General features: G+C 33.5%; 3 protein-coding genes across 18 annotated transcripts in view; 1 reads left to right on the top strand and 2 right to left on the bottom strand.

Annotated features, from left to right (window-relative positions):
* Lap (phosphatidylinositol-binding clathrin assembly protein lap) overlaps positions 1-6,342 on the top strand; it is a 29,287-nt gene extending 22,945 nt beyond the window's left edge. For all 15 annotated transcript variants that reach the window (XM_070666352.1, XM_070666353.1, XM_070666345.1 and 12 more), the window contains one exon: positions 469-6,342. In XM_070666352.1, the coding sequence (XP_070522453.1) occupies positions 469-486 (18 nt within the window). In that variant the 3' untranslated portion in view covers positions 487-6,342. The remainder of the gene's footprint in view (positions 1-468) is intronic.
* Positions 5,840-14,187, bottom strand: LOC139108231 (uncharacterized). Its single transcript, XM_070666331.1, has 18 exons — positions 13,684-14,187; positions 13,515-13,570; positions 13,138-13,318; positions 12,736-12,867; positions 12,401-12,557; positions 12,001-12,211; positions 11,241-11,767; positions 10,806-11,103; positions 10,174-10,692; positions 9,922-10,105; positions 9,467-9,763; positions 8,853-9,288; positions 8,457-8,585; positions 8,187-8,317; positions 7,858-8,116; positions 7,638-7,734; positions 7,240-7,350; positions 5,840-6,879 (listed from the first exon to the last, which is right to left on the bottom strand). The coding sequence occupies exons 1-18, from the start codon at positions 13,698-13,700 to the stop codon at positions 6,812-6,814; spliced, it is 3,810 nt and encodes a 1,269-aa protein (XP_070522432.1). The 5' UTR covers positions 13,701-14,187; the 3' UTR covers positions 5,840-6,811.
* Positions 14,188-15,167: 980 nt separating this feature from the next.
* Positions 15,168-26,158, bottom strand: LOC139108230 (xanthine dehydrogenase/oxidase). 2 transcript variants are annotated; one of them, XM_070666330.1, is made up of 19 exons: positions 25,975-26,158; positions 22,485-22,580; positions 22,118-22,167; positions 21,585-21,765; positions 21,240-21,371; positions 20,683-20,839; positions 20,273-20,486; positions 19,268-19,794; positions 18,884-19,181; positions 18,298-18,816; positions 17,946-18,129; positions 17,486-17,782; positions 16,891-17,326; positions 16,468-16,596; positions 16,230-16,360; positions 15,741-15,999; positions 15,544-15,640; positions 15,373-15,483; positions 15,168-15,260 (listed from the first exon to the last, which is right to left on the bottom strand). In XM_070666330.1, the coding sequence occupies exons 2-19, from the start codon at positions 22,496-22,498 to the stop codon at positions 15,193-15,195; spliced, it is 3,804 nt and encodes a 1,267-aa protein (XP_070522431.1). In that variant the 5' UTR covers positions 22,499-22,580; positions 25,975-26,158; the 3' UTR covers positions 15,168-15,192. The 2 variants fall into 2 exon arrangements, with proteins under 2 accessions (XP_070522431.1, XP_070522430.1); XM_070666329.1 differs by lacking the exon at positions 22,485-22,580.
* Between the last annotated feature and the right edge of the window lie 26 nt (positions 26,159-26,184).

Here is a 26,184-nt window from a genome sequence, read left to right as displayed (position 1 = left end):
GGTGTCTCATAACATTCAGTTTCAGAATTTTTAATTTGTTAATCTTAAAGATAATCTATAATTTAATATTATTTTATATATAATCTTTATTTTTTTAATTATAAATTCTTTAATTATTAATTTTAATTTTAAGTAAATACTTGTTTTATATGAAGTTATACAAATTACATTGAATTTTGTATGAAATTATAGATTATCTAAAATAGATTTTACAATGAATGAAATCAGATTCTTCTGTGTTACTAATAATAATGCACACGTTCACTTCTATTCTATCATTACGCAGCATTATTATCAATCTGATTGATTCTATTGGCAACAAAAAATATAATATTTCAAGATTAATTCGATAATTATGTAAATATCGATTATTAGTAATTAAAAAAATAGGTTACGTTATTAAGTTGAAACTTTTTGAGAGAGAGAACATTTTATTTTATTAAAATGGATTATAAATGATTGTTTCAGGATTCCAAATGGAATTAAGAAGACGGAGCAACATTTTGTAAATACCGTGTAATGCCTAGAATGAAAAGAAACAAAGCTAATGTGTCCTGCTTTTTTCTGTTAGGTCCAATCAATCTTGAATCATTGATTGTCACTCGAATCATCTCATTATGAATAGAATCGACAAATTGTATCATACTTTCTGTAATATGCTCGCCGAATATGCAACACGTGTTATCCAATACAAGGTATTTCCGTGAGCATTGGCGGAAGTTAATGTTGTTTAAGTGAATATCTGTCTACTTTTTTTTTTATATATAAAAAGGGACAAATTGAGTCTGAAACTTGAGTTAATGCTCACGGGAACCGCGTGTAGGCAAGGCGCTTTTATTCCGCCTTGAAGTCCGTAGCTGGGCATAATGATGTAGCTTAGATGAGTTATTCAAATGCGAATTGCGTTTAGAATGACACGAACGTACTGAATTTTCCTGGTGAGGATTAACTGTGATAGTATTGCGCCGTATGCTGCGCTGAACAGTTTTTCTTCGTTGATACGTCGAGTAAGCCTATTGTCAAAGATGCATTTTCTAAGTTCGATGAAAGATTTCCGTAATTATGTAGCGATATTTAGGTTCGGCTTAGTTTTTACATTGGGAAGTAAGCGATTGTTATTTTGGTAGTACATCAGTGTACGAATTAGTATATTAACGTACTATCGATATACCAACCGGGAGTGTATCAAGTGCGATCGGTTAAGAGTGTATTATAGAAAAAAGAAAAAAAAAAGAAAAAAAAAACAATACTGTGAAGATACTTGGTTCGTAATGGTTCTAAACGTATTCGCGTTAGATTATATATACGTAGCTAACGATTGCACATACCAATGCTCGTGTTAAACGTTAGAAAGAAGCCGGTTAGGCGCGAGATCGCAAAAATCGAAATAGAATTTCGCATCGGGCATATCTTCTTATTTGTAATATAATATATATCTATATATATATCTATATATATATATATATATATATATATATATATATATATATATATATATATATATATATATATATATTGTTCTGTGAATGTACGGATATGTGGTTTCAGAATGATGCAAGGGAGAAAGAGAGAAAGCGAGAGAATTTCGAGGCAATTTTCTTTCGTCGAAGTATTAAGTTCTAAATAAATATATACGATAAATATATATTATAAAAATATACGATAAAAATCACAATATAAATATATATATATATATATATAAAGACAGAAGGAACAATGAAACGAATAGGTGGACTCATTAAATGTTCTTTATCTGTATACTATTTGTGGATATCTTAATTAGATAGATAACGAAGTATGTTAAACGAGTTAAGGCCAGAACGCTGACGCAACTCAATTACTAATACAATGTGAATCTGTATGATTCATGCACGGTACTATCGATGCAGTCAATATCCTGTTGCGGGCGTTCCGTTTTGGGATTTTGTCGGTACACCCCTCGATATCCGTCAAATTATAAATGTCGTTGTAACCAGAAGATGAAATTCTATATATAGCGTATATATTGTATAATCTATCGATTATTTAATCCGCGGTTGCTCGAATTTTGATCTGAACTGTGGTTGAAAGAGGCCGAGAAGAAAGTAGAGGGCAAATGAAAATTATAATTCATAGCGACTATAGCGTGTGCAGTGCTAGTCGACAGAAGTCTGTAAAAGATTACAAGACACTCACAAGCGATTGACCAAATTATAATGGTAGACGAACTCAAATTCTTTTATCAGAGCAATATTTCCGTTTAAGTTTCGCGCATATTACCTAATAATGTTTATCAGTCGTTAATTATCACATGTATATGCTCTCACCTTCGTTACTGCAGTTTTTTCTTCGTTCGGTTTCTTCTATTTATTCTTTTTAATGCTACGTCTCGCGCGAAAGGGGTTGATAAGGTTGATTTTTTCAATGTTGATTGGCTTAATTTGTGATTTTTAACTTTCCCAAAATCGTGATATCCTTGCCGACATGAATAGCGAAGAAAATATATAATTATGATCAGCGCTGGTTGACATTGGCTAAATTGACCTTTGAGGGATTGTAGCTGAAATTGTAGATACTGAGTTTTTATATGGATCATGATTTAATATTGAATATTTTCTACCACTCTTAGCGATGTGTTTTTTTAGGAATGTACCATAGTAATCATTTTCATTCTCTTCCTCTCGATTTCTGCAATTCCGCCAGCGTGTATGTATATCGACAAGTATAAATAGATGTATACATATTGATAGGATAGTTGAAAGGAAAGTTTTTCGAGTGATCAAATGGGAACGAATATATTTCTGTAAAGCGAATTTGTTTAAAGTGAAAATTAGTAGCATCACTCGGGCGGATGCTGATGTAGATGCGAGGCGGAAGAAGCGGCCAGATATATCATCGGACTTTGTATCAACGAATCGCTTCTCTTCCTTCATCAATGTACATTTTCGTTATTAGTTCATTCGCTCTCTTGATTGATTTAACACTTCGTGTAGTCGGAACGTATTTTTGTATAATATAATATGAACATATAGGATCTTCTCTGAGCGTAACCGGCCGCCGCGGGGACAATTTAATGTTAGCTTGTAAAATCGGTAGCTACGAGTCGAGGTTCGACCGCGAGTTCTTCAAGGGTCGCCGATAGATCGGAAATAATAACGCGAGTCGATGCGATTAATATTAATGTTATTAGTAATGCCACTAATATATTAGTTATTGATTGAAAAGAATTTATTTTGTCACAAATATATCTGAAATAATTATTTTCTAAAAGTAATAGAATCAAAATACGTCTAAGAATACGTGCATTCTGTTGTCAATGTATACTACGTATAGCTCTATAAGCAGATGTAATTTATTGCTCAATTTTTTTTAATGCATGCTTAACTTTACTCACTTTCGTACAGTCATATTATTTTCTTTTTTTTTATTATATATATTTTTAAAATTTATTTGTTAAACATTGCGTTTAAAACTATCGGCGGCCGAGTGCAACAGGACAATATTACGTATATTATTATCGTATTATAGGGAAGTGTGAGATGAGATAATCCAATTATATTCTATCTCTTTTGCTGTAAATTAGAAAGATATTCTTGTCGCAACTTCTTACCGGCCCATTTAGTTTAGGTAAAGCCCGGCCGCGTAAGGATACACATTGTACATTGTATATTATTAATATTTATGGAAAGGATTATTTATCCGAAAGTAAGAGACGGCCGACGGGACCGACCAGCTAGTGTTCCAGAAAAGAGGTAGAGAAAATGGAAAATCGACACCACATCGTAATATTTTTTTTTTTTATTGCAATCTAGTAGTATGCCTCGTGCTTTCCATTTTTTATTTTCCTTAAAGAAAAAATACCAAGAGAGAAAGAGAGAGGGAGGGAGAATGTTTAAAGTTGCCGAGCAAGCTCTTTCCTGTTATTTAGTTTTAACTTAATTCCATTTATGCTTTTGCATTATATATATAAATATGTAAAAAGCGATTGAGGAGAGAGAAAGGATAATTATCCATCACGAAACGATAATGATTTCGATTCAAAACGGGTATGCAAAGGTTTAAAAAATTAATCAAGTGTTTCGACAGTTATTTGTAAAATCAAACACTTATTTCACAAATATATTTTTGCGCATTATCCTCTGTAATGCAATATACAAGTTACTAAATTTGTTGTGTGCTTTGTTCTTTCTCCTTTCTCTCGCTCTCTTTTTTTCTCTCTCCTCTCATTTTGTTATATATTTCTTTTTTGTGATACTTTAAAACACCTATCGTTTCGAGTTTTTGCGCTGTAAAATCGAATGTTTACGATCGAATACTAGCGTATCGAGACTTAAAAATTTGAACAGACACTAGGCGAACGCGAACGTTTGTCGTCGAAGCGGGAAATAACTCATAATGTAACAATATTACGTGATATTACAACGTGATGTATTATTATTGTCGGTCGTTCATCACACACAACCTCGATTATTAGTAGCGGCATTTGCATAACGATCAATCGCTATTAATATAATTTTAATAACAGGGAAGAACGATTTGGGATCTCGTGTAAGCGCGCAATGACGAGCCGACAATGCCTTTCTCGTTGTACAAATGTCGAGGGAGATGAAGGAATGAAAAGGAATCGTAAATCGCGATTGTGGTGTCAATATCTCTTTGGCGGCGTAGCTTTACGAAATACGAATACAAATCAGCATAGTCTTCGCTGTAATAGGAAAAGAAAAAAAAAGAAAAAAAAAAAAAATTGAAATGAAAGAGTATATGTAGAAATTCGTAGATAGTTCAAAGAAAATTATATATATGGCATATGTGTGCTAGGTACACATGCTAAAAATTTATGCAGTATGTGTGTGTGCGGCATGCGAAGCGTAATCGAATCGGCTATCAAAGTCTCGCGATTTCGGACGAGACCAAGACTTGACGTGTGTATAATTTTAAAATCTATTTTAACAAAAAAAATTAATTAAGTTCCTGATTCAGAAAATAAAAAGAAATCTTTTAGCATTTGTTGAAAATTATTCTTAACCATGGTTGTTTTAAATTTTAAGTTTAAAACGAGTATGCTTAAAAAAATAATGTTCAACGTGTGTGCACATGAAAGATTTTATTTTACATTCCATTGGTTCCGTAAAATATCGAGCGCTAACGAAGATGTAATTATTATGTTTTTGTTATTTATCGTAGCATTTTTAAATATCTATTTCTTGCGTCATTATCGTCTTGTCTCGTCCGAATTGAATGACTCGTCGTCATGTGGCTGCCTGCTTTCACATTTGACCACGCAAACACGTGCTTGACGATAATCAAGAGCAAGCGCGAAATATATCACTATCCTGCGTTCAAACAATAACGAAAGGGACCGCTCTACTTTCTATAGTGTACCCGACGTTTAAGGTAGTAAGCAACGTTATTCGGTTAGAGAGGTATATACGAGGAGAGACGGTTTTGCTTCCGAGTGTCGACGAAGTTCAGTTTAAGGACACTTTTATTCCGCTTAATCATCCCTACGTGGCATATTGTCAAAGGGAATGGCAAAGGGCAACGATGAAAAGTCGAGAAGTTTAGGTTTTCGGTGCGTAGAACTTATTATCGGGAAGAAAATTCGAATTAATCTTGGGGAAAGTCAGATATCGACGCTGTAAAATGCCTGTTTAACGCCCGATAATGATCTCCGTTTTTATTCGCGCTTAGGGAAACGCGGCAAATGTATTTCCACGTTTACAGCATTGTATCTCGGTTTCTCCGGGATTCACATCGGTTTTTAATATTCGCTATTTATGCTTGAAATTTAATATCTTCGTTACGCGCGCTGCGACAGTTTTTAATTATTAAGGCCGCGCGTTGAGTTAAGTTTGGCATGTTTCCTTCTTTTTTTTTTTTACTCGCGTGAAACGCATAAATAGAAGTTACGTCGAGTGAACGGGACGTTTTGAGAATGGCACCGCGGAAAGAACACATTCCAGAAAGCGTTTTCTCTCTCTATCTTGCGGCAAGCACAGTTCGGTGCACGTCACATGTTAATTAATTTTGCGAATCAAACCACTATATGCCATAATCTCGTTTCGTTCCGTTTTTCATTTTTTACACTCTTCCTCATCCACCCTCAAGTGCAAATAATGTAAATGATATCGACGTGTTTAACGTTTGATGTCTGCGTATATTATAGTAATAATCGTTGCTGTAGATTCTCTCGAGAGAAGTAATATACTTATATATTATTTACGATTATTATTTGCGACATACTTTATATTACATTATTATTAATGCCAATTATACACTGCAGATATGTTGTTGTAATATTTACTATGTAGCACATCAATGGCGTTTAATAGAGAATATTTATTGAAATTATTTACCATAAAACAGGAAGGCTCAGTTATGTTAAAAGCCTGTTAAATAACCAGATCATGATCCTGTTATTATCCTAAAAAGTTCTTAATATTCCTGTTTCAGGATCACATGCCAGATCCTCAGAAGTCCAATATCCTATTTCCATCACGAAGGCTCCTTCCACCTGAGCGATATCCAGCTCGGGATTCAAGCTTATACCAGCGTCTTCCATCAAATCCGACCCTTCTGATAACGTGCTGGTCGGTCAAAACATCGATCTCTACTTCAGCGACAGTGACATCGTAAATGCCGTAAGGCTTTATCGTATCGCTTTGTGTGACCACCAACCTGCCAGGGTAAAGGTAATATATAGTGATTAATGATTTATACAACATATTATACAGTATTTCAGATCAGCCGCCGAGAAGTACGAGAAAGAAGAGAAAATTTCAGAATATAAATTAGATCCTGATTTTTTTTTTATTAACTTCTGCTTTTGTTTTCAAAGGATCATGTTATTTTTATTTGTTAAACTGGTCAGAAGTATTCGTTCGGTGGTACATGGTCCATCTGCACAAATAAAAAATCGGTAATAATATAATATAATTTTATCATAATAATACTTTACAAGAAAATACACATTTCTGGACTAATTTATAAAAAAGAAATTTTGAATAAAATTCTACGTTATTTATGTAATTGTAGAACATTATTTTAATTTCTTTTTTTTTTTTTACTACAACAGTTAAATATTTTATTTTAATTTAAATACTTTATTATATCACAACTTGATATATAAAGTTTGATTATTTTTGTTGCACATTGTTTAAAATACGAATTGGCATTTCTTGCGGCGCGGCCGCTGTCGTAGCACCGCAAATGCCATTTCTGACGGTGAGTGTACAATTTATATCATTGCTTGAAACTTACCCAATCGATACCATTCCTCTGTATTCTCTGTTTCCGCTCTAGCGGAATTCAGTGCATTGCGAATTGCAATCGGAATTACGCAACTCATACAATGCGGTGGTTCACCGATTGCTACAAACAAATTTTTACATTTTCTTTTTTTGATTCAGGTTTTTAAACTTTTTTTTTTGATATCTACATATATGTAAATGTATACACACACAAATATTCTTCTTATAAATTTTTTCAAGTTTAGTTTAATTTTCATTAGACTAATTTAAATAAATCATTTAGACATGCAAATTTTATAATTAAATTTTATACGTAAAAAACATGTAGGATATATTTAAATTTTGTTTTTAATTGTAAACAAGTAGAAATTTGAAAAGGGAATTTTCTGTAAAAGTTTTCGGTCTCACCTTTCGAACGAAGAACACCAAACGTATTGGCCGAATTCTTACGCAAAGAAATGCGAAAATCCTCGGGTATGTCTTTTGCACCTGGCGGTTTATAATTCTACGATAAAATAGAAATTATTTTTTTATAATTTAATCTACATTTAATATTATAGCAGCAATTATTATGGCGACGATGTTTTAACGTTATCAGTTTTATCAAAGCTCAATGAAGATGATGTACCCAGGTTCTATCATTCGTTAATTTTCCCGTTTCAGGGTCATACACCACATCTTCCGATGTCCAGTATCCTGTTCCCATGACGAAACCACCTTCCGCCTGACCGATATCGATTTCCGGATTCAAGCTTATACCAGTGTCTTCCATTATATCGACCCTTCTGATAACGTGCTGGCCGGTCAACACATCGATCTCCACTTCGGCGATAGTGACACCGTAAATGCCGTAAGACTTGATTGTATCATCGTACACAGGTGCAAACCTGTCGAGGTAAGTGCAATGAATATTATTTAACAAATTAAAATAAAAGGTATACCTATAAATATATTTACATATGAGAGGCGCATAAATCAATATCTTTTTGACACGCCGCTGCAATGAGTTCTTGCCAAGTCGGATTATTCATTTCTTGCTTTATCGGCTCGAGTCTTTTCAAAATTTCTTTACTCGCTTGGATCGCTGCCTAAAAATATATTTCAAATTTTTACTTGGCGGAATTAATTATTTCTACCTGTAAATGGCTTGTATATATTTTTATTACGTTCTTTTTATATTATAGTATTTTATTAATTAATATTTTAGTACAATATATAAATTCTTACGTATGTGCAGCTGTCGGTAGCAATGCTAGCTACAGTGCCCATATTATTAGGTGATACTATACTACAGCTCGGTTTGACGACGACAAAATTTAAATCGATTCCTAGCGTGTAAGCAGTTACTTGAGCGACCTGCAAGAAATATTTTTGCATAATTAATTGAGTACAGACGAGAGTTAATTGCACAAGTTGTATTACAAGCGGCAATAGGATAAAACAATTCATAGAAATTCATGCAATAATATTTTACAACATCTTGAACAGCGTTCAAGATGCACAAAAATCGAGGGAGAAGGTCGGCGTACGTTCGTTTCTTAATTAATTAAAATTAATTAATGCTTTTTATTTAAAATATATATATTTAGGGTATTCAAGCAACTTGAATATGTAATACCATACCTTCGTATTTATTCCCTGGCCACATTCAATTCCGCCATGTATTACGCTAACGGTACCATCGTTACCGCACACAGAAACCATGGCATAGTATTTCCCAAAAAGATTTAACAAAAATTTCATCGTCACTAGAGCGATTCCCTTTTTCTTCCAACGATTCTTAGAGTTAAACGTATTAACTTTTTGCTTTCGCATCTCGTAATCGGCCGATTCCGACAAATCCTTTATCATAGTTTCTAGCGCGGCTTTATCCGTGTCGTTCATATTCGCTAGTCTGACTTGTAATGGATCCTTTTTCATTACACTCGCTATGTGTTCCATTATGTTTTCGATCATAGCCATTCCTTCCGTGGTACCTGGCGCTCGGCAAAATGTATTTGACGGTAAATCGGTTTTCACGTCGAATCCGTTCAGCGTCCAACTGTCGGTCGCATAACAACTAATCATAAGAAAAATAGAAATCGATAATGTTAATTAAAAAATTCAGATGTCATTAAAATATTAATTAATAAGACATTAATTTCTTTTTTTAACATTCATCGTTAAATACTGTAAAATAATTTTTTTTGTTTAAAACCGCGCATACTTGTTGCATTGATTCTATGTCGGATACGTACTTTTTAAAAGCGTCTGCTAAGAGATCGCTTTCGGAGTCGTTAAAAGTACTGCCGCTGTTGCACCATTGCTTTGAGTCAAGATATTGAATAACTCCCTCGTTATCCACCCCAATTTCATATTCTTGGCGTGCAGAATTACGTTTACCCTGTGATTGCATATTGCTCTCTATTGTCATAATGAATCGCGCTGGTCGATTCAGTTTATAACAAACTAACGCGCAAGCACACGCAATTTGCGAGCTTCGATTCACTTTTGCCCCGTATCCACCGCCGAGTCGCCTCACGTAGACATTGATACTATAATTATCAATTTCAAAGGTTTAATATATATATATTTTTTTTTTAATCGATATTCTTTCATATATTTATTTAGTCAAAAATAATATCTTTACTTTAGATCGTTTAATTTTTGATTTAATTAATGATAGTCGTCTCGAGAGAGATTAACTAATTACCTGTTATTTTTAACATTGAGGCAATTCGCAACTGCTAGTTGAACAACGTGCATCCATTGCGTCGCTGAATATACATCCATACCGTCCTCCACAGGAACACATACGCATGATTGAGTTTCCATGGTATATTGATACTGACTGCCGCATTCAAAAACGCCCTTTATCACTTGCTTAGTATTATTTCCTGTAAATCATAGAAATCAATACGTATTTTTTATCGTTAGTTTTCAGTAAATTAAAATCAATTTTTACCTTTCTTTTTCGCTGGTATATTGATACTGTGCATTAATCTGGTATCATCTTGGGTGGCGAGCGCCTCTTTAATCGTTATTATAGGTTTGGTTTTTAGCACATTGCTATATTTAATTTTTACCAATTTAACGGCATCGTTCGCTAAATTTTGCGTTTCCGCGGCGATCACGCCGACTGGTTGGCCAGCGTAAAGGACGCTTTTATCGGCGAATATAAGATCGTCGCTTATCAGTTTTTGTAACTTAGCAGCTTTCGAAATACATAAATTTGTTCCCGGTATGTCTTTGGCCGTGTAAAACGCTATTACACCCTTTAAGTCGAGCGCTTTGCTTGCATCTATGCTGTCGATGTTACCGTTACTGATTTCTGTGAGAACGAAAGCACAAAATACTTCTCTCGGATACGGAGGCAAATCATTGCAATATTGAGCCTCGCCCGACGTCTGCTTGATAGCGTCATATTTCGTTGTAGGTTTATTCACCGGCCACAACGTTTTATTTGTATCGTAACTTTGCTTGCCTGTAAAAATTATATCTATTACATATTTAACGAAGATAATCAGTTAAAGAAATTATTACAAATTAAAATTAGATTAATCTATCAAAAGTATCTGTATTGTACTTTTTACGTACCTGAAGAGAGACCTCGCTCTAATATGAAAGCCCCGCTATAAAGTCTATTGTTTAATTTTTCCGGTTTAATGCTTAGTACGAATTTATAAAATAATCCTTCGGCGAGAGTTCTACGAAACTCCGGCGAATAATCCGGTAGTACGTGATCCGGCTGCAGTTCATTATGCAGCGTCTCCAGAGCAGATTTTAACACTTGATTATTTAGGATTGATTTGCCTACTAACATCAGTTCTGTATTCACGGCATGAAAAAAGGACTTGTTGATGCCTCCATAAATAATATTCGGCTTCTCCAGCACCTGATCGCGAAATATTCGACAAATATACGTGATAATGTTACGATATGTACGGAATTAATTTTTTTTTTTTTTTTTACGTATCGCAAATATGTTAAATATTAATAATATTGTAATAGAAACGTTTGTGGTTTCTTTACCTTGGCACTGCCGTCGAGTTTAAAAAGGAAGCCAGCGTTGACGAAAGCGTGAGCGTTCTGAGCTCTTGGCATGATTTTGTACGATCTGAATTCGTACTCGTCGGGCAACGGTGGCAACACAACGCTGTATATGACTTTGTGGAGCATGTCAAGCTTTAGAAACTCCAGCAGCGTCATGCTACGCTTGGAACCAGGTGTGTCGAGCACATGTACTTGAGTACCGACAGTCTCTAGCATCAAAAATATATCGGATGAAAATTCATTGTGCTCGTGCTTGATCATTAAATTCCCAGCGATACTGCCAATATTTCGTACGGGCACATGTGCGATCAAGTTTGCATGCTGAGCCAATTGATATAAATATTTAAATCCGGGTTCGGGTGAATACTTTTGAAAGGTTTCTATCAGCGTAGTTAGGGTTGTATTTCCGCCTAGGGCTAAATATTTGTCGGTTTTTTTAATGTTACGTAATTCCGCAACGTCGTTTATGTCTATGTAGAGATCTTTTTTGCCTGACCGATAAACACCTGCAAATTAAATTTTGTATATTGTGTATGTCATTTAATTATTTTTTTTTTTTACTTTGACTTTATTATAGAAATTAATATTTTTGCAGATTGTGGAGCACGATATTGTGGAGTAATAAAAATTAGTAAAATTTTAGAAATATTTTTTTTAAATAGAATTGCGATAAATTTCAGTATACACATTTTTTTTATTTTAATTTATTATCGGTTATCTATATAGAAAAGAAATTTACCGTGCGCAGTATTTCCTCCGTTTAATATGTACGTAGCATGCGGTTTTTGTTGAAATACTTTAAATAAATCTTTAATCGAATAAACTTTAAAGAATTCCCCGTCCTCTAACTTTATATGTAACATAGTATTTTCATCAGAAAGTTCCTTATCGCAGGAACTATCTGCGTAAGGCATTTCATACTTCGGACAGGTTTTAACTTTATATAATTCCTGCAAAGCGATTTAATATATACGTATAACAAAATTTAATTCACATAAATATTAATTATTGTATGTAGTAGTGGTTAAATAATTAATTTGTTCTTTTTCTAAAATTTTTCTTACCAGAAATAGAATTAAAAAAAAAAATTAATTTTGTAATAGTAGTAAAATTTTTGCAAAAACAATAATATTAATTACCTCGATGTCGAGAACGTTTTTCATTACTGATGAAGATGCATCATTAGCAAATTCCTTAAACGCGTCCAAAATCGAACGATAGCCAGTGCATCGGCAGATATTGCCACCGAACGAATTTTCGATTTCCTGCATTGATAACTTTTTATCATGCACAAGACTGCAAATTATAAATAATATGTATTCCCAATTTTTTATACGTTTCGAAATGCGAACGTGATGTTTAAATTTAAATAACATTTTTGTTTCAACCGGATTACACCCACGTTCTACAAAAAACTTTTTACTGCAATTTTATATTTCTTTATTACACGTTAATTAGTTTCTCAGATGAATACCTATATAAATTCATCACCATGCCGGGAGAACAATATCCACATTGCGAGCCATTTTTGTCAGCAAGCGTTTTTTGTATCGTATGATAACCAATTCGTTTGTCACCTAAACCTTCGATAGTGAAAATATCCCATCTGAAACGTTTACATATTGTTGTATTGAACGTTATTTTTTTTACAGCTTTTTACAGACTAATTAGTTAACGAAATAAAAAAAAATTTTTAATATCGATACACTTGTTAATATTTAATATTAATGTTTAACATTTTTTTTTCTATTTATTGCTCTCATGGTGTTAGTCAGTTCGGTATAAAGTGGTTTAGTTAAAGTCACCATTAAATAATAAGCTAAACTGAATAATTTTAGAAGTCAGATAATTTTTTTTTTATTTTATTAATACATACTCGTCGCAGATCAATATCGGTACAAGACAGGAATTCACGCCCATTGTTTTGCCTTTGATTTTTGCGGTTACGATACAGGCTCCGCAACCACCCTCGTGGCACATCGCTTTTGTACCGCGAAGTTTCGCATAATCGCGGATATAAATATTGAGGGATGTCCCAACTGGTATGCACTTTGACACTAAATTTATCGTCACTTATAATTTTTTAATATTATAATTAATATCATATTAATTTATACTAATATTTCAATTAAATTTTTATAAAACCTTCAAAGTATGAAATTTTTTTTTAATCGCAATTTAAACTACTTCGCGGTTTAAAAGTGTTGAAAAATTTATTCTTTTAATTACACATTTAATATAAAGAAATCATACCAGTATGCGGTACACCATTAATCGTAAAGTTGACACAGTTTTTTATATCCTTGGAACTATATACAAATTAGAATTGTTAACATTTTAATGTTGCAATGTTAAAAAGGAAACATTTAATACTAGAGTTTCTAACAAAACGTTTAATATGTTATATACATTTTTTACTTACATTACTTCTGTTTGCATTTTTTTCTTTTTATTAATTGCTTCGTTGTAGTATTGACTTATTATTGTAACTGTCTACTTGTAGTTCAAGACTATTACTAGTTTTAGTGCGTCGTGACAGTGCCTTTTTTAAAATCGAATATACATATGAGTATGTGTCACTACTATCTAAAACGCACATTATTTTAAGTGCATATTATTTTAAATTACTTCTTACAAAACGCAATAACAAGCCTGTCTATGTACACGGTGAATGTATTGGCTTTTCTCATATGTTATATCAATATAATAGTTTCGTCAGTTCGCTTAAAAATTTAATCGCAAAATAAACAGTTTAAATCAGATAATTGTAATATTATCGTAAATACATGGTATCCACTATATTGTGGAAGACACTGAACAGAACAGAATATTAACTGCAATTTTTCTGTTTCAGGTAATACTCCACCATTGAAGATGGACGAACCCGACATCCCGCAGACATTCTGAGAGGAGGAGCAGGCTCGGGACGGGCATCCTGCATCAGCGGAGCAACTTTTAGGTAAGCATGAATTTTTTAAATTAAAATCTTTATTAAAAAAACAACCTTTACTTTTTTTTTTTTTGATTAATTTTATTAACTAATTTACATGTCTACATTAATTTATTTCTTTTTATGTTACAGCCACCGGCAGAACTCAACAACTCCGCTGAAGTGCAGATCGGTAAGTCGCATGATTTTTTTTTAAGTATGCGCATGGTTTGTTTTACTAATAATAATATAATTAAAAGGTTATGTAGAAGCAATTAAAATTAAAGTTCGTATAATATTCTAAAAAAAAAACCTCTAAATTGGTTTATAAATTATTGACATTATTTTAACGTACGAAAGAAATCTAACGTGTTTCATATTTTTGATTAAATACTTTAAATAAGTTTCTTCTGCAACCTTGAAACAAAGAAAATGTCTCTTATCTTATCGTTATATGCGCCACTTTTTGGATGGTGTTGCAAAACGGTTGCGACACAAATAATAATCCATAAAAGCATTGGAAACAACCAACTAAACTGCAGTTGTATAATAATTATTTTAAAAGTATTATTAATTAAGGTTAACTGTTTGCATTTAGACGATACGCATGGCTAATATTAATAAAAGTAACGTTGTAGGTTATAAAGTATTATATAAAAATTAATAATAAAATTATTTTTACAATTTTTGCGGTAATAAATAAAAGTAATATTTAATAAAAATTTTGAAATAAAACACGTTTTCCAGGCGATTCAGTAACAATAGGTTGTTTAAAACGTAACATAGAGTTACGTGCGCGACAAAATATTAAAAAGACATAAATTTTAATGTAATGTAAATTCTTTTTTTCGTCGTTAAAATGACGGAATATATGAATAAATTATGTTGGATACAACTTTTAAATTTATACTACTTGAAGTGCAATTACGGAAGATAGAAAATTAATAAGTTCAAGTTTTAATTTAAGTATTAATTGCAAATCTTCTTTTTTCTTTTTTTTTTTTAAAGCACCATGTCATCTTTGTTAGTTAAACTATTTAAAAGTATGCGTTCGTTGGTAAATGGTCCGTCTGAAAAATTATTAACGATAAGTATAAAATATAAATAATTCTAACCGCGAAATATAGCGTTCTTTCCATATATTATCGGCTATAAAATTACTATTTGAATTTCTTTTCTTACCTAATTGATACCACACATCTTTATTTCCCACTTCTGCTCTGGCGGAATTTAATGCGTTTCGTATCGCAATCGGAATTACGCAGCTCATGCAAAGCGGTGGCTCGCCGGTTGCTGTAAATAATTTTTCAAATTTCGTATGCATTTAATAATTATTAAATTATTCAATTTTACCTTTTGATCGAAGAACACCGACTGGATTAGGCGCGTTCCTTCGGAAAGATACGCGGAAGTCCTCAGGAATATCCTTTGCACCCGGCGGTTTATAATTCTACGAGAATAATCGAATAATTTATGGTCTAATAGAATTTAGTAAAACGGAGCAATCTTGATTTTATTAGTCGTATCGAACCTCAATGAAGATAACGTACCCAGGTTCTGTCATTTGTTAACATTCCTGTCTTAGGATCGTATATTAGTTCCTCAGAGGTCCAATATCCTATTCCCATTACGAAAGCTCCCTCAACCTGACCAATATCGATTTCCGGACTTAAGCTTACACCGGTGTCTTCCATCAAATCGACCCTTCTAACAATATGCTGACCCGTTAGCAAATCGATTTCTACTTCGGCAATGGTAACACCATAAATTGCGTAGGGTTTGATCGTATCGTCTTTCATACTTGCATACCTGCCGAAATAAGCATAGCCCAAATTAAATAAATAAAATTTAATTAAAATTATTACAAGTAGCGATATCGTTTACTTTCAGAAAATGCAGTTAAAATATTTAAAGTAACTTTTATGGAAAAAAAAACACAAGATAGTGTGATATTTTTAAAATAACGTTAAAATTTAGGGTAATTTAATATTCGTTTTGTATAATATACTTTTGTATTAATTGCGATTCAATATTCTTACATATGACGCGCCACTAAATCGACGTCTTTTTGATACGCTGCGAAAACGAGTTCCTGCCAGCTTGGATCCTTTAAATCCTTTTTTATCGGCTCGAGTCTGTTCAGAATTTCTTTGCAGGCTTGACTCGCGGCCTAAAGTAAATGCAGTATATCGTTTATATTAATTATTTATATTAATAAGTTTATTATGCGTGTATCGCGTTATTTTCTGAAGCATTAAAGGTAAATTAAAATCATACGTATGCACAGGATTCGCTAGTCATACTGCCTCCGGTGACCATATTGTTTGGCGTTATTACATTATTAGACGGTTTAACACTGATAAGAGATAGATCGATTCCTAAAGTGTAAGCCACCACTTGAGCAACCTAAAAAAAAAATTACGTTCTTACTTTAGCGGGAATAAAATACAATTAATTAATTACTTGTAAAATGTAGGCAATTAAAAAAAAGAAAAGAAGTTTACAAGCTTGTGCTCTTAAGTCTCTTAAGCTCTTAAAGTCGTGAAATTATGAATTTTTATTTAGATTTCGATTTTATTAAATTATTTTTATTAATATGAATCTTTCTCGTATACATAATTTAAGACTCATTTTTTTTGGCTTTCTATTTTTACTAAAATTAATTAGACTAAACTAAATTTAATTTAATTTACGACATACCTTCGTGTTTACACCTTGTCCGCATTCTATCCCGCCGTGTGTTACACAAACCGTGCCGTCGCGGGCGCAAACGGACACCATTGCATTAAATTGGCCGAAATTCTGGAATGGATATTTCATTGGTATCATGGCGATGCCCTTTTTCTTCCAACGATTCTCGTTGTTAAACGTATCAACGTCCCGTTTACGTAGATCATAGTCAGCTGATTTTGAGAGCTCTTGTATCATAGTTTCTATCGCGGCTTTGTCCACGTCGTTCATATTCGCCAATCTGACTTTTAATGAATCTCTTTTCGTAACTTTTGCAATATGCTCCATTATATGTTCGATCATGGCGATTCCTTCAGTCGATCCAGGCGCTCGACAGTACGTGTTTGATGGTAAATCGGTTCGTACTTCGAATCCATTGAAGCTCCAATTATCGTTAGTGTAACAGCTGTGAATGATTAATAAGAGTTAATGCACAAATTTACAGAACTTGCGACGTTAATAAGATTATTTTCAAGAATACTACTGGTGCTAATTAATTTTCTTGAACAGTCTATTAAACAGAGAAGCAGCTCTTACTCTATTTTGCTATATTTTCGATACGTACCTTCCGTAATGATGGACTACGCCGAAAGCGTGGCCGTCGTTGAAATTGCAGCCACTGTTGCACCAATATTTCGTGTCAAGGTGTTGTATAACTCCCTCGTCATCTATTTCGACTTCGTACTCTTGGCGCGATGAAATTCTCTTTCCCTGGGATCGCATGTTATCCTCGAGAGTCACGATAAATCGCGCCGGACGATTCAAGTTATGACATACCAAGGCGCAGGTACACGAGATCATCGCGTTTCGCGAGATTTTAGCTCCGTATCCACCGCCAATTCGCCTCACGTGGACGTTAATACTAAGACGAAATTAATTATTTACAAAATATATTTCCATTAATTTCTTTAACTTAATTTTTTTTTTTTTTTATAAAAGATAAATGTACTTTAATTTCAATTTTTGTACAAAATAATTTTTTTTTTCTTCTCTTTTTTTTTTTACTGATTATTGTCTTTGCTGACCTGTTATTTTTGACACCAAGACAATTTGCAATCGCTACTTGGGTGAGGTCTAGCCATTGCGAGGTTGGATAAACGTCCATACCATCTTCCGCGGGAACGCACACGCAAGTTTGAGTTTCCATAGTGTAGTGATATTGACTTCCGCAACGGAAAACTCCTTTTATCGTTTGTTTAACATTTTTTCCTGTAAAATAATGAAAGAAAAAAAAGAAAAAAAAATTAGAAAAAGGGTCATTGCCTTTTTCTATCTATTTCTATATAATTTTGATGATTAGCAACGGTTACTTTTACAATGTTTCATTGTAGTTAACAGTTCTCAATTACATCCATTACCTCGCGCATTTATTTTTACCTTTCCTTTGCGCTGGAACATTCACAGTTTGCAGGAGTCTAGTTTCGTCTTTCGTGAGGAGCGCATCTTCAATAGTTATCACCGGTTTCTTCTTTAAAACGTCGACATATTTGACTTCCACTAATTTCGCGGCTTCGTTTGCCAGATTATGCGTCTCGGCAGCGATTACGCCGATCGGCTGGCCGGCACAAAGCACGTCCTTTTCGGCAAATAATAATTCGTCGAACATTAACATCAATAATTGACTGGCGGCCGAAATACACAAATTCTTGCCAGGCACATCCTTAGCTGTGAAAAACGCTACCACTCCTTTCATAGCGAGTGCCTTGCTCGCGTCTATGCTCTCTATCTTGCCGTTACTAACGGTTGTAAGAACAAATGCACAGAACACTTCTCCAGGATATGGTGGTAGGTCGTTGCAATACTGAGCCTCGCCCGACGTTTGCTGAATCGCCTCTAACTTTATCGTAGGCTTGCTCACCGGATATATATTTTTATCAGTGTCGTAGTCCTGCGTACCTATAACCAGATCGCTTTCAATACATTTTGCAATTCTTCAAAACCAAATGATACATAAATTAATTACCCGAAGAGAGACCCCGCGTTAACAAAGAACCACCGCTGCGTATCTTCGAATTGACGTTCTCAGGTTTGATACTCAGCACGAATTTATAGAATAATCCTTCGGCAAGTGTCTTCCGGAATTCCGGCGAGTAATCCGGCAACGCGTGATCGGGTTGCAACTCATTATGCAACGCTTCCAAGGCTGTCTTGAGCACTTGCTTGTCGAGAATAGATTTGCCCACGAGGAGCTGCTCCGTGTTTTTTGCGTGCAAAAAATGCTCATTGATCCCACCGAAGATAATATTAGGTTTCTCCAGCACCTTATCGTAAAATATTCCATATATATTGAATACGAGAATGATTAATGGTAATGCGATATGAATAATTCGGTAGGACTTTATATTACCTTGCCGCCGCCGTCGAGCTTGAAGAGGAATCCGGCGTTGACGTGAGCGTGAGCGTTCTGTGCTCTGGGCATAATCTTATAGGATCTGTATTCGTAATCGTCGGATAACGCCGGTAACACCACGCTGTAAATAATTTTATGACGCATGTCCGTCTTTAAAAACTCCTGCAGCATCATATTCTTTTTCGCGCCGGGCGCCTCGAGGATGTGTATTTGAGTACCAGCTGTCTCGAGCATTAGGAATAAATCGGACGGAAACTCGCGATGCGCGTGTTTAATCATTAGATTGCCGGCGATGGTGCCGATGTTGCGCACGGGCACGCTGGCGATTAGATCGATGTGATGAGCTAGGTGGCGGAGGTACTTGAATCCGGCCTCGGATGAATACTTTTGAAAGGTCTCCATCGCTACGGTGAGGGATATATTTCCACCCAGGGTTAGCGACTCATTAGTCTTTTCAATTCGACGCAACTCGGGGATGCTGTTTATGTCGATACGGAGATCGATTTTGCCCGTCCGATAAACACCTGCAAAATTATTCTCGTTATTATTTTTTATTATTATGATTCTGTATTTTATGCATTTTTTCATTTTTTTTTCTTTTTTTTTTTTAAATATAAATTTGTACCAGTAACACCAGTTATTACATGTAAATTGTTTGATGATTAAAATTAACGTAAATTCAGAAATTTTATTTCAACCATTATTTATTAGCAACGCGAGACCATTATTATTTCAAAAGAAAATATGATTTATTAAAAATAATAAATAGGATTTGTTTTATATTTTCTTTTATTACTTTTTACGGAATAAATTTAATATTGAAGACAATGTAATAAAACGTATTTAATTTTTATATATTTTTATAAAAGAAAAAAAAAGTATATCTCTATATTTTAATATTAAAACATATTTTGATTAGTGTAGAAGATTTATTGAAATTTTTTAACTGTTATTTTTTTTATTTTGATTAATTTTTTTCTATGCACGTTAAAGATAAATTACCATGGGCTGTGTTTCCTCCATTTAATATGTACGTTGCATTCGGTTTCTGTTGAAATACCGCAAAGAGATTCTCGATCGAATAAACTTTATCGAATTCCGCGTCTGCCAGCTTTATATCCAACGTTTCCGTATTTGCATCCGAGAAACGTTTGTCCGTACAATTACCTTTGCACGGCATTCCGTTCTTCGGGCAGACTTTAATTTTGTAGATCTCCTGTATAATCAATTGCATTTATAATCACTATAATTTTATCTAATCGAATAGTGCGCAAGTAGGTACTATGTAATATTAAAGATTATATTAAAGATATGTTTGTGCACGTAAACAGATTTCAATATAAAAACAGAAATAACCAGTTCTGAAGTATAAAAATGTAACTTTCAAGGATGAAAAAAGATATTTCAAGCACCTCGATGTCGCGAATGTCTTTCACCAACGATGAAGGTGCGTCGCTCGCGAATCCTTTGAATGCGTCTAAAATCGGGCGGTAGCCTGTACATCGGCAAATATTACTGCCGAACGAATTTTCGATCTCCTGCATGGTTAATTTTTTATTCTGTACAAGGCTGAAAATAAAAGACATAAATTTTGTTTACACTTTAAACACGCCAAAGAAGCCTTGTTGCTTTAGTTATATAAATAGCAATATAAAATTGATTTATTTCACATTGCGCACATTGTTTGTCATTTATATGTTGCAATTTAAATGTATAACTTCGTTGTATAACATTTAATAGCATTTAATAGCATTTAATAGTATTTAATTGCATTTAATGGCATTGACAGTACATTTTTTAATTTTTTTATAGATCTTATATTAATTATATAATCATAATTTATGAAGTCACTATTTATAAAGCCAATAACAAATTCTTGAAGAAAGTTTGTGCATCTGAGATCGCGTTATTAGCGTTAATAGTTTAATTTTTTTTCCGCGATTAATTTTAATTTTTGTATTTCACGCACCTGTAAAGATTCATTACCATGCCGGGAGAACAATATCCGCACTGCGAGCCATTTTTACCAGCGAGCGCGGCTTGAATCGAGTGATAACCATCTCGTTTATTTCCTATACCTTCGATCGTACTAATTGCCCATCTGTAATTTATTTGTAAAACGGAGACACTTTGCGATATCGATATAAATTTAATGAAAATAATGCAGTCATCAGAGGTGCAATAAATAACATTCTAGGAGATTTAATATGTTACAGATTGCATATTAACAAAAAAAAAAAGACGTATCACAGAGTTAATCTTTAGATCTTTAACGTGAAATGGAAATGTTACTCCTCGATTGATTTACGCGTACCCGTCGCAGATAAATATCGGTACGAGACAGGAATTTACTGCCATTGTCTCGCCCTTGATTTCCGCAGCCACGATGCAGGCTCCGCAGCCACCCTCGTGGCACATGGCTTTTGTACCGCGGAGCTTCGCATAATCGCGAATATAGATGTTGAGAGACGTGTCAGCCGGTATGTCCCCCGATACTGGAAACGAATGTGGTCATTATAAAATTAAAATGACAATTGCAATTCTTAATAGATATCACCGCGCACAGCGTACCTCGTCGACTTTAAATTCGCAATATTTCAAAATCTCACGTAATTAAATCCCTACAATTTAATATTAAAGTTATTGCAATTAAATTTTCGCGACCGGGTGTAACGGTTTCTATACGTATACACCGATGTAACTACATTTTCCTGGCGTTATACAATTGTATTCTACGCTCATAATTAAATTCTGTGATTTCTACCGCTGTGCACTTAGAATTATTTTATCGTTTAATAGAATCGCGACTTTCTACAACTGTATTATCTAAGATTGAAAAATACGTACTTGTGTGCGGTGTTCCATTTATGGTGAAATTAATGGATTTTCCGCTACTCCTGCAACGAAACTCGGATTAAATTAAACGAAACATTAACATCGTTATCAATTCAGGAAGATTGATATGTAATACGATAGACATATAATTACTTTCTTCTGAAATACATTAATTTCTCTTAATATATAATTTAGTAATATATTAAAAGGAACGTATTAATAGATTTTTTTTTTTTTACCGTAAAATTTTTAGCATAAAATATTACTCATGCATCGGAATCACTCGTTCTGCAGATTCTTATTATTTATTGCGTTTCCACGCGCGCATAATTTATACACTGGCGTGCATTATACATTCCTTAGCAATAAATAGACTTACATTATCATCGGCATCTTTCGTCAATTGCTTGTGCTATTGCTCTGGTAACCCTCTGTCCGTCGATATACGTACGTGTCTTATCAGATATATATGCGCCTTTTGAAATACGGAAAAATGATAATTATCAAGTATCATTATTCTTTTTTTTTTTTTTCTTTGCAGCGCGTAAGAGAGTATTGCAGCGAGGAAAGTAAAGTCGTGAGTTCAAGCCTTTAATTGATCACAGATAAGCTCGTAGATATGCAACATTTATTTAAACGTTAGCACAGACAGAGGAAGCAAAATAGTTTCACTTTTTTCATTAATACCGAGCGTCGGAAAATGATTAAATTTTTTTTTATTTATTATTTAAACGGAAATAACTTACCTAATATATATTAGTAAAAGGAATATATTATATTCATCGTGAATATTTATTTAAAAAAGATAACATATAGTTTATAAAATTAAATTAAAATTATATTTTTGCTGCTTGGACACTTTTTCCGCTGTTCGAAAGATTTATGTCATTTATGCCGTTGATAGCAAGATATTTTCATAATTTGTCAGCTATTTCGAGACAAAGTATAAGATCTTTAGGTATTTAAAAAACATGATAGAACGCGGTTGCTGACGTAGATTAAATTTTGCGTGTAATGTCATATAATATCTTTTATTCAAGTGGTTGATCTATTATTACTTTTAAACGTGGCATGTATTATAATTATTAAAATTTATATTCTTTGATGTTCTTTTTATACACATACATGTACGCGGTACGTATTTTTAAAGTTACTCTAATACGACTAAGTGACGATAATGATTTGCTATCGAAAATCGTAAAACAGAATTGAATTAAAAATAAAATAAATAAATAGATAAAAGTGAAATAAGTTGTTGTATCACGCACAAGCGTGATGATTAATTTTTTCGATGTAGGATACTTTGCAATGCACTATAATGTGCGATTTAACGAGTTTACATAATCTCACTTGTCATTCGTATATTCGAGGCCTGTATTTTTCACGAAAAAAAGAAAAAAGAAAATTATTGACAGCGCAATCACATGATCAACGGTTGCATCAACAAATGAGGAAACAATTTTTTTCCAATTTAATGCTCCTAACAATTTAATGCTCGTTTTTGTTTCTTCTAAGCAGCGGGTTTAACACTCGCATTTGTCGGCAAATCATCATTGACGAAGAACCTTGTTCACTCTATCTATTTAGCATATCATATGTAATCACAATTTGTAACGCTAATACATTGAGATTTACGTATAACATGGTCTGAAAGTACTACGTCGTAAAGACTACAAGCTGATGTATGATGACAACTCACATCCGCACACAGCGTTTAATCTCGTCTTTACTGCAGGTTTTGTAACGTAATCAGAACTATCACTGTTCAAGCGCTCTGCAAAGAACGCGATTTAAACTGAATCTTTGAACACTTATTTTGCGGTACATACGAAATCTTAATCCTTCGTTATTAGTAATATTTACGTAGAGACATTTAATAATTTAATAATAATTTAATTAATTTAAATTCATTTGCTATTTTATTTATAAAGCAACGTAAGACAAGATAATTTTACAGAAAGCCGTGGGAAAAAAAAGAACGTTTGTTTCTTAAGTGAGCAATATTTTTTTTTTTTTTTATGTACTTGCATTTAAATGCATGAAATGGTTTGATTGCATTCGCTCAATAACTTTATTGTTTTTTTTTTAAACTTTCTATAAAGTGGATACACGTAAATGTGCACGTTAAACAATTAAAAAATGTATAGAAAATTGATACTGTTATCAACGATTTCAATATTTGACGCTGAAAATATAGGAAAAGCACGGAGACAAACATAAAATGTAACGTTGTTAAATGTTATATCAATTTCAATTTTTGATAGCCATTTCCGTTATCTTAAACGGTATAGGGAGATAAACAAAAATACGAGAAATAGCAGAAAGCTGTCAGAAAAGCAGGAAACGGGGTTGGAACGACGACACGTTTCAAAGATTACATTTTATAATCCGGATTTCAACGCAACGATTGCATTTAATATGAAAGAGTGCCTTTTATCTACGTTATTAAAGTGTTTTATTACTGTTATCTAATTCTTTCTTTTTTTATCGTACTACACATCGGTGTAAGTTACATATTTCAGCAAATATCGGGATTCCAAAGTTTTTGTTTTGAATTTTATTCGAACAGTCGATTTAGCTCGACGTTCTTTCTCGCACGTCTAATATTCGCGTTACTACGAAGCACAAGCGTAGATAATATCGACATTAATTTTAGCATGATGAGGCAAAACGTCATTGTGAATAATTATCTCAGAGTCTTTTGTAGAATATGGATGTTGCACAACAGAGAAAATTATAAGCATAAAATTACATTGATGGAGATAGAACGTAAATATGCATGAGTCAAATATGTAATATTTTTTTTTTTTTTTTTTTATATCGATAGTTTTATTTTTGTTTCGCTACCAATAACAAATTGGGTTATCTCTCGAAGACCAAATTCACTTTCTTAACCATTTTATCAATGTAAACGATATAGTTGATACGTGATTTTTATGTAAATTTTTATTTAGCTTCTTAATATTATATTGAATCCAACTTCTTTCATACTAACTTGCACATTTTTTTAATTGTCGCTTAAATTAAATACCGTTTAAATAAAAATTCCATCGTCATGCCAGAGGTGAGAAATCGAATTCTACTCGTACAGCGTGCACTCAGCAATGTTGCATTAAAGTTGAAAATCGCTGATGTCATTGTTATGCAATAGGATAACATAGAGGCGTAACAGCGTTTATTTCTTTTATCTTTTTATCTCACGCAACCAAGTTTCATGATAAAGTAGCAAGTTAACGTTAAAGACGGAAATAGCTTGTAGATAAATTGAACGTTAATTCTTCGAGAGCTCATATATCATTTATATGTAAAAAGTTTATCACTGTATGCATCGTATAAGATTCTGACCTTACTTATACAATCTTAACTCGCGAAATAGTTAAAATTTTTTTTTGCATCTCATTATGAAAACAATTCTCTCGGAGAATCACGGACGAAGCAAAAAGAATAATAGAACGAAGAAAGAACGTCTTGAATATTAAACTTGCGTAACAGCGTAACATTAAAACGCGACATCGTCACAATGAAGATCAAATAATTTTATTAAAACTGTCTCTGTTACAGCGAAGCTAAAATACCCTCGCGTTTCCTTTCCCGCCAGTACGAATAATATCCGAATCCGAATCTGCTAGAAAAAAAATTATATATGTTTCCTTCTTTTTTTTTTAATAACGCGTCAAATTAATTTTATCAAATTAAAACCGCGATAATTTTCACTTTATTCTCGCGCGGACTGAAAATGGTTGAATTATTACGAAGCGTTCCGCGTCTCCGATTGTGACGACCTCGGCGAGGCGATCGAGCGTAGAATAGTTGCACAGTAAAGAAAGCATCCGGCATAAATCTATATTATTCGCATTCGCTAAACTTACCCTAAATTACTGGTAGTTGTGCCCATAACCGAGCCGCGACAGCTGCCGTCGACGATCTAGATAGACGCGGACAGTCGCGTCTTCGATTAACTGTACACGAAATAGTTAAGGCTAATCTGGCTAATAAATGTACGCTCTGCCAGCTGCGAGCTGCTAGCACTGAGTGAATGTAATCTTTGAGACTCGTTCACCGGCTCTACTGGTTTGGAC

Source organism: Cardiocondyla obscurior, linkage group LG14 (genome assembly GCF_019399895.1).
Source record: "Cardiocondyla obscurior isolate alpha-2009 linkage group LG14, Cobs3.1, whole genome shotgun sequence".
NCBI lineage: Eukaryota > Metazoa > Arthropoda > Insecta > Hymenoptera > Formicidae > Cardiocondyla > Cardiocondyla obscurior.
The sequence above is the reverse complement of the archived record's forward strand: the minus strand, read 5'-3'. Positions and strand labels throughout refer to the sequence as shown.